At 32.5% G+C, this 13,132-nt stretch overlaps 1 protein-coding gene across 1 annotated transcript; it reads left to right on the top strand.

Moving 5' to 3' along the window:
• The first annotated feature begins 898 nt into the window (after positions 1–898).
• Positions 899–10,696, top strand: LOC127738685 (uncharacterized). The gene is made up of 3 exons (XM_052250020.1): positions 899–936; positions 1,576–1,746; positions 7,697–10,696. Exons 1-3 carry the CDS (start codon positions 920–922, stop codon positions 10,428–10,430), a joined length of 2,922 nt encoding a protein of 973 aa, XP_052105980.1. The 5' UTR covers positions 899–919; the 3' UTR covers positions 10,431–10,696.
• The last annotated feature ends 2,436 nt before the right edge of the window (positions 10,697–13,132 follow it).

Below are 13,132 nucleotides of genomic sequence, written 5' to 3'. Positions count from 1 at the left end.
CTAATTTTGGAACGAAAAGGAAAAGTTATACAATACATGTTTTCATTTTACTCATAGAAGGTAGACTAAAAAGTAAAAACAGGTAAATATTCAATATTTGATATGCTAGTACTTTGTAGATTAATATTACATTTGAGTGTATATATTCATTCGATTTGATCTTATCTTTTTACATTGTCTTTTGTTATTTAAAATAGGTCATAAATGTATATGTTCAAACCCTGCTGATGGAATTATAATTACATTTATCGCACCGCGGGTAAATAATCATGTTGTGATTGGTTAAATTCCGTCACGTGGTGACACCCTATGGATCCGGTGGGGTTAGTAAATTTCATAGGGGGTTCATGACGTCACGTCTACAGTTAATGGTGACGTCATCTATTAATTTTGTTGTGTTTCATTGTTTATTTTTCTACAAGACGCAGCAGAAAAAGTCCCGCATGCGATAAATTCGTTATACGGTCCTTATTGACCCCTACGGATCCATAGAGGGTGAATGAAATCCATAGGATTTTACTAACATTCTATGGATCCGTAGGGGGTCAATAGCAAACCATATAACTTATAGTATATGAAAAAAATATACAAATCTTTACAAGTGCAAATATATATCAACCAAGACAAAACCAAACGAAATTTAATTAATCAATAATTGAGATTTCTTTTAAATAGATTTATATCAGGCACAATTTGATTAACATTTTGGTTAACAAAATCAAGATCTTGGATAAAAAATTGAAATACAACCTTCAATTTACGTCAATTTTAACAATCATGGATATAAATACTTGAAGGTAGGCTTTCATGGCCCAAATGATGCATACCTATAATTTCATATGGTATTTGTTGTGTTTATGTAAAAAAAATATTTATTTATTTGTTTGTTTGTAGAAAATACAGAGCCTACAGTATACACATGTCAATCATATTAAGGTAAGAATTGATAATGTGGTCTTTTCCCTAACTGTACTATAAATGAATCTTTCTGCCAATATGTATACGTGAATATTATCATTCAAAAATATAAACTACCATAGCTAAATTAAACAAAGTTCCATATTCTGTTTTGAAATATTCAGTTATAGAGATTGAATATATAGATTAACAGTACCAGCTATTTTACTGAAGCCTTTATGCTTTAATCGAGCGTTGTGAAATATTTTGTCACATTTGTTTAAATATCTTTTACTTATCTGAGTCAAAACACTCTCCATTTTTCTTCGATTGTATCATCAACGCACTGATTTGTCACCGAATTCTAACTTACCATGTGCAATAATTGTGTGTCAGTAGAAGATCTGCAACTGCCTATCCTATCAGAGCATTTTTGTGTAGGTTTTTTTTATTTGACTTTACGCGCAGTTTGAAAATTAACTTCTCATCAGTACTCCCTGAAATAAAACATTAAAAATGCAAAATGATAAAGTTTCGAAGAAACATATCGACCCACAGAAAGACATGCATGAAAGACATTTTTAAATTATTCATTATTAAGGTTTAGGATTCTCGTTATCTTCAAATGTATAAAACATATATCTGTCACATTTTCATTATTTTTTTCGTTTGTATCAGTAGGTGGTTATTGTTCATGTGCTTAATTACCATTCCTCATACGACTAGCCTATCCAATGAAAATTGCAACAACGACAGATATGATGAGAGTAAGGGATCCAACAATGAAGACGAGTGTGATGGAACTGGAAAAACGGAACAACCGTCGCTGAAATACAAAGAGAAGGAAGGGTAGATATCATTAATCATTTTTTATTATTAGCAACCTTACTACATCTCTTTTTTATAGAAACTACTTTCCGTGTTGCTCAGCCTTTTGTTTTTCTATGTTGTGTTTTGTGTACTACTGTTTGTCTATTTGTCTTTCTCTTTCTTAGCAACGGCTTCACACTTCACACTAAACTCCAAAACATATAAATGAACTTAAATTAAAAAAAAACACAAGACCAACAAAGGCCAGAGGCCCCTGCCTTGGGACAGGAGCATACATGCAACGGGGTTAAACATGTTTTGTTAGATCTCAACCCTCCCCATATACCTCTAGCCAATGAAAAATAAAGAAGCACATAGCAATACGAACAGTAAAACTCAGTTCAAAAGAAGTCCGAGTCCGATGTCAGAATAGGTAACAAAAGAAACTAAGCAAATTGGCAATGATACATAAATGAACAAAGGACTACTAGCAGTTACTGACATGCCAGCTCCAGACCTCAATTAAACTGATTGAAAGATTATGTCTTCATCATATGAAAATCAAGTACAATCCCTCCCGTTAGGGGTTTAGTATCATACCATCATAAAATATCTGAGAAGAACATAACCCGTATCATGCCAACAACTGGTTTTAGAATAAATGTGTTTATTTCCGATGCAAAGACCCTATGAGTGAATCGATAGTAATACCAAAATATGCAATCCTTAATGACTTGACAACAGTATCTTAACTATATCTTCATATTATAAATAGACAATAACCTGTTCTGTCTGAGGAAAATGCACTGTTAAAGTAATTTGCCCCAGTAAACAAACTATCTTGTGAATGAGGGGGTTAAGATCGACCGTGATTACCCATGCAAGACTTGCATGGTCGGTGTTGCAATTTCTTGTATGTTACTGAAAAATATTTAAAAAAATGATGAAAGGTTCTTTATATTTGTATATAATAATCTTGACGTTTCAAATTAATAAAATGATATTTATACATCAATGTCTTTAATCAACCAATAACAAAAACCGAAATCTATTGAATTTAAAAAAATTGTAATTATTTAGAATTGAATCAAATAACTATACGTAAATATAAAATTATGAACATGTTCAAGGGAGACAATACTCGCATAACTTCAATTGACTTTTTCGAATTGGAACAGAGTACAAAGGAATGTCACTCTTGCATACAAATGACTCATCAATAGAATTAATTATCTTGCATTCGTGTTTCACCTTCAATGAAGATTCTTAATTATCAATATAACTAAAAGTTGTTAATCTATAGAATAGTGACGACTAATGAATGCTAACCCACAGTCAAGAATTTTTGTCTGAAATTTTTTAAAACTTACTCAGAAAAATACTCGAACTACTTGACTTTCATAGCTCATAATTAACGTGTTTACACAATAATATAACATAGTAGATAAAGATTTTTCGTCTCTCATAGTTTAAGACGCAATACAGATCGTATGCTTGCATTAACTTACCTAAAAACAGATTCAAGTAACGCCTGAACATTTTGACATTGTTTATTATTTTTATCCGTGTTTGTTTTGTATTATTATCACAATTTTCTGTTAAGATCCGACTAAATACCCATATCCTGATATCGTCAGGTAAATACGCTATACTATCAGTTTATAACCGTTTATAAAAAAAAAAAGCTTGTTATTTTTAAACAGATGAGTGAACATCTTTAATTAACTACATATGAAGGCTTTCTGAAATTTGTAAAACAACTGCCACGTGAGCATACTTTATCATATGGTGCACGTTTATATCTATCACTAATGAACTTCCTATTGACCGAACATTTGTAGTGGGGATATTATTAATGAGCAATAGCTCTCATTTCAACTTGTGTGAACTTTTGTGCCAAAATGCCACTTGGTGTTTGCAACTTGATATAAAAGAGAGATGAAAGATACAAAAGAGACATTTAAAGTCATTAGTCGAAAACAAACTGACAATGCCATGACAAAAACTAAATACGATCGAAAGACAAACAACAGTATACACTACACAGAAAGCTAAAGAAAGCAACACGAACCCAACCAAAAATCGAGGGTAATCTCAATTGATCCAGAAAAGAATGCAGATCCTGATCCACATGTGAATCCCGTTGTGTTGCTTATGTAAATGCAAGCAATATGATTGTATAATTTGGAAGGTCACATTCCAAGAAAAGTGGACGTGATTGAAACATATCAGTCGTCATCTATGTTGCCCTTATATGAAATTGATACATTGCACAATATCTTCTTTGATCTATACACTACAAACCAGTAAAAGTCTGAAATGGCCTATATCTGTACTCGACTGTACTGATTTTTACTCGACCAGTCTGAATTGGTCTGAACTTTACTCGACATTACTCGACCCCAGTCTTAACCATACTCGATCGTACTGATTTGTACTTGACCCTTATCTTTGCCATTGAAAATAGTCTGAACTATTACTCGACCAGTCTGAAACAATCTTAACCCATTCTCGACCTGTACTCGACCAATTTTTTCAGTCTAAACCATACTCGACCAAAGGTCTGAACAATACTCGACCAGTCTGAACCATACTTGACCAAAAAACCTATACTTTTCTTTAATTTTAGCTGTTAAAATTAATTTCTTTTTTTCTGACATGACAACAGCCACAATAAAATAAAGATATATATAAAAACATATTTTTACATCCTTACATGATTCTCAGATTTATCAAATAGAGATAGTTAAATTAAATTATCTTATATAATAATTTAATTATATTAATTTTAAAGTTTAAGAGTTTTGTTAAAAAAAAAGATTTTCTTTTAATCAAAAACCACACCTTTACTGAGGGTAATAAAACCTTATTAAGGTGCTTCTTGTTTGGCATTTGTTTTTTTTTTGTTTTTTTTTTTAAACTTAACTTTCCTAAATTCCTAAAGAAAAACTATATAGATTTCATGGTTACATACAATAGTTATATAATTATCTTTTTAATGAGGTAACAACAGCCAAAAAATCACTGAAATTGTTTAACCTTATATTAGAAATATATCTATTCTTATTATAAATTGGGATATATTATATATAATATATATCAAAAAGGGATAAAAAAATTAAAGAAATAGATACATTTTTTTCTTCTGATTAGTGGTAAAGTATAAAGTAATACCTCCTGCTTAGGGCAAACTCATTAAAAAGATCACACCTGGTCAGAGAGTATTAATTTCTAATTAACATTCATTAAAAATTGCAACATCCTGTAAAACTTAAATCGCAAGGCCTTTTGAATTCACTAGTTAAGTAATACACGAGTTTAAGAAAAAAAGGGCTTTCTTTTTACCTGTAAAACACACATGTACTGAGGTAAATAAACCTTATTAAAGTGCTTCTTGTATGCCATGTCTTTAATCTTGACAAAAGTTATTTAAATTTAATTGAAATAAATTTTTTCTGCAACTTTGGAACACATTTCCTTTTTTAAATGGTTATCAAGGATTGCTATTGAAGTTCTATTATCATGATTATATTAAATTCTTGGTTTTACAAAACAAAGGTGTGATTTTTTTAATTTATTAAGTTGCTTTATATACTATTTTAAATATATTTTAATAAAACAAATGTTCACTGCATTATTAACTAAAATCAACTGACACCACAAATCTATACAAGGCTTAAGTAAATGGTGAAAATTGTCAAGTAACCATAAAATATATCTGAAACATTCAAAAAAAATTTAATAACATTGAAACTATTAGTCACAATTCAGTTTTGAGATTATTTGATCAGCTTGTTTTATTTTTATTTTAAAGGTGATATATATGTAAGTGTTGATAAATATGGTGTTGAATTTATATTATGTTTATTGTGAAATTTTGGTTTCAATGCCATATTGAATACATTTTAAATTTCAAATTGTTGTTCAAATTTCTAGCCAGGGGAAATAGCTGTTAAAAACAGTTCCTAAATTGATGAAATACAATAGATAGATACAACAATTAGGTCTATGTTGGTTAAGACTTAGTCGAGTATGGTTCAGACTAGGTCGAGTATGGTTCAGACTAAGTCGAGTATGGTTCAGACTAGGTCGAGCACGGTTCAGACTAGGTCGAGCATGGTTCAGACGAAGGTAAAATGGTTAAGTACTGGTCGAGTAAAGGTCGAGTACAAGTTCAGGCTGTTAAGTATGGTTCAGACTACAGTCGAGTATTATCAAGTAAATTTCAGACCAATTCAGACTGGTCGAGTAAAAATCAGTACAGTCGAGTACAAATATAGGCCATTTCAGACTTTTACTGGTTTGTAGTGATACCTTTTGTCCTTCTGTTGTTATGGATGTATAAATACCCTGCCACATCCGGTTTTTTTTCGTAAGATATTTGACTGTTTTGTATTGATATGATGAGTTAAGCCCTTTCAACTGATTTTTATACTTTGTTCTTATGTTGTACTGTAACAACACCCCTATCCCTTGTTAAAGTTTGGACGCTCACATACATGTGTAACACCGCCTCATTCTGCATGTGCCAGGCCTAAGTTAGAAACCTTTAGTGCAGTGGTCTTTGAAACATGTCTGTCATATTTGTTTTTCGTAAATAGTTTTGTTTCAAATTAGTCTGTCATATTTGTTTTTCGTAAATAGTTTTGTTTCAAATGAGGTAGTAAATTTTCCGAATTGAATTATTTCATATTTTTCAGGTCGGGCATTTTTTGGCAGACTTTTCGGAGGGATATTTTTTAGATTGTTGAAACCCGTACGGTTGTCTTTTATTGCTAAAATCCACTTCATTTGAACGTTGGTGGATAGTTGTCTTATTTGCAATCATACCACATCTTCTTAATTTTATATTGAACATAGTATACCGTCATTCTAATTTCGACCATTTCTACAGTGAAAGTTCTCATAAATTGCTGGATTATTTGTCATGATATTTTGTTAAACAAATTATACGGTCATTTTGTTTTACAATATGTCGAGAGTTACGAAAATATTTTGGACAATCTTACCCAAATCACACCTTTAGAATACGACTCATCTAAGGCTCCTTGATAAAAAGCTTCCATACTTTTAAACAGAAATTCTGTGACTTTGACTACTTGATTTACTATCTAAAACACTGCTTTATCGGTATAAAGTAAAATCACAAAAATACTGAACTCCGAGGAAAATTCAATCGGAAAGTCCCTAATCACATGGCAAAATCAAATGACAAAACACATCAAACGAATGGACAACAACTGTCATATTCCTGACTTGGTACAGGCATTTTCAAATGTAGAAAATGGTGGATTGAACCTGGTTTTATAGCGCTAAACCTCTCACTTGTACGACAGTCTTATCAAATTCCGTTATATTTACAACGATGCGTGAACAAAACAGACATTATAAATAAAATAGTCAAAATATGGGTACAGCAGTCATCACTGTGTTACAATATCAAAACAAACAATTATTTACAAAAAAGCACAAAAGCATCCATCAAACCAAAAACCACATTCATTGCTTCGCGTGTCTGACGTCAGAAAATGTAAACGTCACATAAGAAAAAAGTTTGTCATTCAATGTTTATTCAAAACAATTTTATAATTTCACATGGGGAATGTTGGCACACAGGGTTAAACAATCAAAAGTTGTGTTAGAACCAACCTCAGAAACAGACCGAGATTTAAAATTGTCCAGAAGTTCTTTAGAATTTTCAAGAATCCACACACGGTCAATTCCACCACGCGAGCAAAACAAATTTGTCGTTTATCGTTCAAAGTATTTTCAAATTTATAATAGAACAATTATTTTATCACAATAACACCATGCGCAACTTTTTTGTTAACAGCAACAACCAACAGTTTGAAGTTCACTTAATAATGTGATTTATGTTTCTGTTCTACAACTTTGGACTATTCCTCTACCTTTTGCTATTTACACAGCGGTGAAGGATAGTTTACTTCAGCGTAGTAAACTTGCTAATTTTGACTTATATGTGTTACAGGACAAATGAATGGATGTCGCTTCCAGAAAATGAAAAACAATTATATGATTTGTTTCGCAGTGGTAAAGGCCATCCTGCAATGGAGATGGCTGATGCTGCAATGAAAATGAAGAGATCACCAAATCAAGTGTTTCTTTTGCTTGTTGGGTTAAGTGGCTCTGGGAAAAGTTCGACAGTTAATTACCTGTTCGAAACAAATATTGCAAAAACGGGCGGGAGCAAGTCAGAAACCCGCTCGACAACTGAATATAAATTACAGTTGAAATCAACTGAATGGAGAATTCCAGACCTTACGCTTTCGCTAATAGATACTCCGGGTTTTGGTGATACCGATGGCTTTGAGCAAGATGCCAAAAACATTATGTCTATAAAATATTTTCTCAACTCTCATCCAAACTTGCGACAAAATAGTTATCCAAATTTGGTGATGATAGTACAGAGTATTAATGACAACCGAATAGAAGGAGAAAGCTCCAACTTTGCTAAAATGTTAAAAGGATTAAGCCAAATTGGCGCGATTGACCATTACAATCCAAATATTGTAATTGTTCTTACGCATGCTACATCCATTGCTCGGAATCCAAAAATTTGGGAAGAAAAAGTAAAAAAGAAAAAAGAAGAAGTTAGAGCAATTGTTCGACTTTATCTAGGGATTAAACCAGAGATCGTGGTTCAAGAAAATTTGCCAGAAGAGAGCGATTTAGAACGCGATGGCGATTGGCATCTGTTACCTAATGGCGAAAAGCAGCCAAAGATACTCTATCAAGCATGTAAAAGAATTTTCAATAGAGCGGGAGACAAAATAGGACATGAAGCCATTGCAATAGGCTTTAGGCATAGTATGAACAAAAGTGTTGTTAAGGGATATAGGTTTTCATCATCAGAGGTTACATCGAAAGATGCAGATGAAATGCGTACAATTTTAATTCAGTCGATAGTACTGATACCTTCTTCTTCTGAGGTAGGTACCATGCTAGAGAATTACAAGAAAAAGAAAAATATGATAGCTCTTGATAACGATATCTTGATACTTCAAGTAAAATTTCGGGATCTTCATATTTCAAATACCAGTGATCTACAGACCATGACAATGAACCAATTAATGTCGAAATTTCATCCACTTAAAATCACATCTGAGATGCAAAAGATCTTAGGAGATGTTTTTGGTTTGCATTATAAACAAGTAGTAGGGATTGACTACCATGTTGGGAAAGGTTATAATATTTTGACTGATTCAGTGACACTGATGTCACCGGTAGTGATGGAAGAACATAGCGACCAGTATGGACTACCCGTTAATGTACAGGTAAATGAATGTTCGGTGTTCAAAATCATATTTGATTCTGTAAAGGATACCAAGGAATATATAAGTGAAAGACTAAGAGAATTACACATAAATCTTGGTGGATTAATAAATTTTAAGGCCTTTAACATAAAACTTCGAAGTGGTTACAGTGAAGAAAGCTCAAAAATTAAAACATTTGCAGTTGAACATAGAAATCGGAAAGTAACAGTAACACAGCCATTTCAAATCAAAATAGATTTTAAAAATGATGTAAGAGCTCTACCTGAAGACTATGCCCTAAATAATGAAATTAATGTGATGAAGTGGAGAGCTTTCTTCGAAAAGTGGGGAATGTATGTCGTGACTGGTGCATACATAGGAGGCTCCTTAACTGGTCGGATCAAAATTGAAGCTGAACAGTCTTTTGAAGATACTCACATAGGGTTGGAAACAAAATTCTCATTTCTAATGAGAGATGAAGAAATAGATTATTCCAAAGCAGACAAAGAAAGTAGTTTTCACAAAGGTTCATCTGCCGTTCATTCAATGTCATTAGAATGGAACGGTGGTATCAGAGAAACGCACAAGACAGCTTTAGACAAAATAGATCAAAGTGATTGGAAAGCCTGGATTGAATCATTAGAATATTCTCCTGTTCCTCTATGGAATTCTCTTGATTTGTATCCCATATATCACATTGCATCAGAAATAAGTGAACAAAAAGGTATAATGATGCAAAAGGCTATGAGTATAGCTTTAGTTGACAAGTTCATTTATGAAAATCCAAAAGCAGAAGAAGATAATAGGGAAAATACTGCTAAATCAGAAAAATCTGGTTATTGTTTTCATGAAGATTCTGTTATACTGCTCAATAATGGGAGAGATAAACGTATAAAAACCCTTACAGTAGGTGATAGGGTTCTCGCATTGGACGACAAAGGTAATCTTGTGCAAGATGAAATGATTGCATGGCTGCATCTCCTAAGAACTGGTATATTCAAATTTCTTAAAATAACCCATGACCTTGGAGAAATCAAACTAACACCTGATCATGTTATATTTGTTGGAAAAAACAGAAATCCACAACATGCCTCCACTATCAGTCCAGGAGATAAACTTAGCTTTTTAAAGACTTCACATGACAGTAAAACAGTTTCTTTGGTAACTGTGTTATCAATACAGACAGTGAATGGAACAGGAGTATATGCTCCCTTGACCTTCAGTGGACGCCTATTAGTTGACAATGTTGATGTTAGTTGTTATAGTACCCTGGACCATCTACAAGTCATGGGTCAAGATGTAATGTCATCACATGCACTTGCACATGTGGCTTTCCTCCCGTTCAGAATGGCTTTTAAATTTGGTTTGGACATCAATAATAATGAATATGATGACAGAACTGGGATTCATGGCTACGCAAGATGGTTAATGAAGTTGTACTGGACTTAACATATTAAGTAAAGGTAGCATGTACATGTACACAAGACGTTTGGGTTAGTTAATAGTTACGTAAAACTTACTCATTAATCGTGAATTTAAATCGTCAACTTACGTGCTCTCTGTACAAACTAATATTTATGTGAGCAATTTTTTTTAAAGTGTAAATGTTGACAATTTTTAACGATAATATTTGTTAAGCATTGATGTTCTGTGTAAGTTGTAAAAATTCTTCATTAGAGTGTCTAATAAACATTTAAGTTATGTTTTTAAAAATATGCATGACTAAAATAATCCGACGAGTGTCCAATGTCTAAACCCCGAGTAGCGCATATCAAGCCAATTAAATTGGTGATAGACTCGCACAAGAGAATACATTTTCGAAATCTCTATTTCGATGTCATTTTAATGCAAAACACTAAATCGAAAAGATACACGAAAAACCAGGCACAGAAGAAAAACAGACGTAAAAAAAGAGACATCAAAAGCAATTGCGCATCTAGACACCCATGAAAATAAAGAGAGTGAACTCAAGTGGTCCGGAGAGTAATATAAAAAGTCCGATTCTGCCACAACTCCAAATTTTTAAACCTTTTTAAGACTTTTAAAAAAAATGGTGTAGAAATTTGAATATAGTAATCGTTGTGAATTTTAGAGAAGTACTACAAAATTGAAAAAAAAATAACTATAAAGACTTGAGTACTGTAGTATTATATGATGATGGCTTCTTTTGATAAGGACTTTATGGGTATTAGTTTTTTAGAAGAGAAAGTACAAGGACAAAATGAAGAAACATTAAAATGGAAGAACTTCCTACTGGTGTACTGTATACAAATATTGAAGTGACACAAATAGAAGGTTAATTAGGTAAAAGTCGCATATTGACTTTAAAAACAAGGGAAGGAGATAGTACAAGGGTGTGGGCATGCATGCAATGGTTTAAACAAAGAGAAGGACATTTTGGAAGGGGCTTATTTAAGAAGCACTGGGTTTTAAATCAGTAAAAAGTCTAAACAAGAGTATTTTTCATACTACTTGGTTAAAATTTAAAAACCACCACAGTACCCCTTAAGTGAACAACTCCCCTCCCAAGTGAATAACAGTTCATTTTTTAATAAAAAATAGTTGAGAAAAAAACATCATGCAGACATCTGTTGGTGAAGGTTAAATATGGCTGCTATAAAGATACTAAACGCTTTAGGGTGGTTGTTAGAAAGTGACGATAACTTAATGATACTATCTCACTAGCACACTGAGTTTATCGTTCTTGAATGTATTGTTATGAAAAATGTCGTTAATTTTCATGTGTGAATTACGCCACATTTTTCAGAAAGAGGCATTTTATGGCTAGCTATACGATATGGGTTTATCTCATTGTTGATGTCCTTATGGTGTTCTATAATTGCTTATATCAACGTCATATGACTTTGGTGGAAAGTTGTCTCATTGGCAATCATACCAAATATCCTTATGTTTTAGACACATTTAAAATTCTCATGACAGTCATTTGAAATAAGTCAAAACAATTATATTCGAAATTGAGAAAAAATTTAGAAGCAACACCTCCAACAGATTGTAGGGAAAATATGCCGATAAAAAGCTTCTTTATATTTGCCAAACCAAAAATGTTTTTAAAATCAACTTTTTGATAATAGTATGTATGCACTCATGAAACAACTTTACATATGTTGAGATTATGTAAATAAATTGATAATAACACTTCATCAAAAATATGTGGTTGTTTCTTTGCATCAATTCATCATTTTCTTCATTTTCTTTAAAAGTCGCATAGTATTACATAATGGTGTCGTCATAACATTGAACATATGGTGTTATTCGCTTATGTTCTTTGATCTGATATATTTCCATGTCATACGAAGCATCACTTTTCGATACTTCGTCGATTCCAAGAATAAAATGAATGTTGCAATGTCAAAATATTAGTAAACAGTACCAACAAGATGTAGGATCATGAGTACTTATAGTTATAGCTCAAAGTGTCTGAAAGTATACAGGCATATTTGTTTTGGTTAACACGTGTGTTTAAATGGAACAGTTCTAAATATTCGTTTGGATAAACACTCAAATTATTCATATATACCCATGTATGTAATAGATTCAGTATTGCTTTCATATATTCTACTTTTTGGCTCCTACTCTAAAAATCTTTATAGGATTTCTGCACGGGTATTTGCCTATACATGTATATGAATTACACTTGACAGGCTCTGTCATGATTATTTATTGACCCAAAACAGCTAAACCTTCATAAGCATGACCCAACGGAGACAGAATTGTCTCATGTGGAGCAGAATCTGCTTACCCATCGAAAGAACATGAGCTCATTTCCGGTATATAGAAGAGTAAATTCGTTTATGTCCGGAATTGTGGTAGGTGTCCCATTTGTATATAGGATAATAACGACCTCCACATTATCAAGGCAAGAATGTTACCACGAGACCTTTGAAGAGGACAGAATGGTAAGAAATAGAAACTATAATGTAATCTGCAAAATTTACTTGTATTTACAAGTGTTTGATATGTATATTAAAACGGGAATTCCAAAGTGTCGGCCCCGACCATCATCCCGGATGGCATCTATTACAAGACCTACATGTACCTATTGTATTTATTGTTAACTTGTTCTCGTCCTGAACACGCATGAAATATTTTCCACTGGATGTTTAGCAACATAAAATCAATCAATCAATCGA

The sequence above is a fragment of the Mytilus californianus genome, unplaced genomic scaffold, assembly GCF_021869535.1.
Source record: "Mytilus californianus isolate M0D057914Y unplaced genomic scaffold, xbMytCali1.0.p SCAF_4, whole genome shotgun sequence".
Taxonomy (NCBI): Eukaryota; Metazoa; Mollusca; class Bivalvia; order Mytilida; family Mytilidae; genus Mytilus; species Mytilus californianus.
This window is presented reverse-complemented; position numbering and strand designations above follow the sequence as displayed.

What these genes read in the sequence shown, in the direction of transcription:
- LOC127738685 (XM_052250020.1), top strand. An exon ending in AAATACAAAGAGAAGGAAGG is followed by an intron (nt 1,747 to 7,696) that starts GTAGATATCATT and finishes TATGTGTTACAG; the next exon opens with GACAAATGAATGGATGTCGC.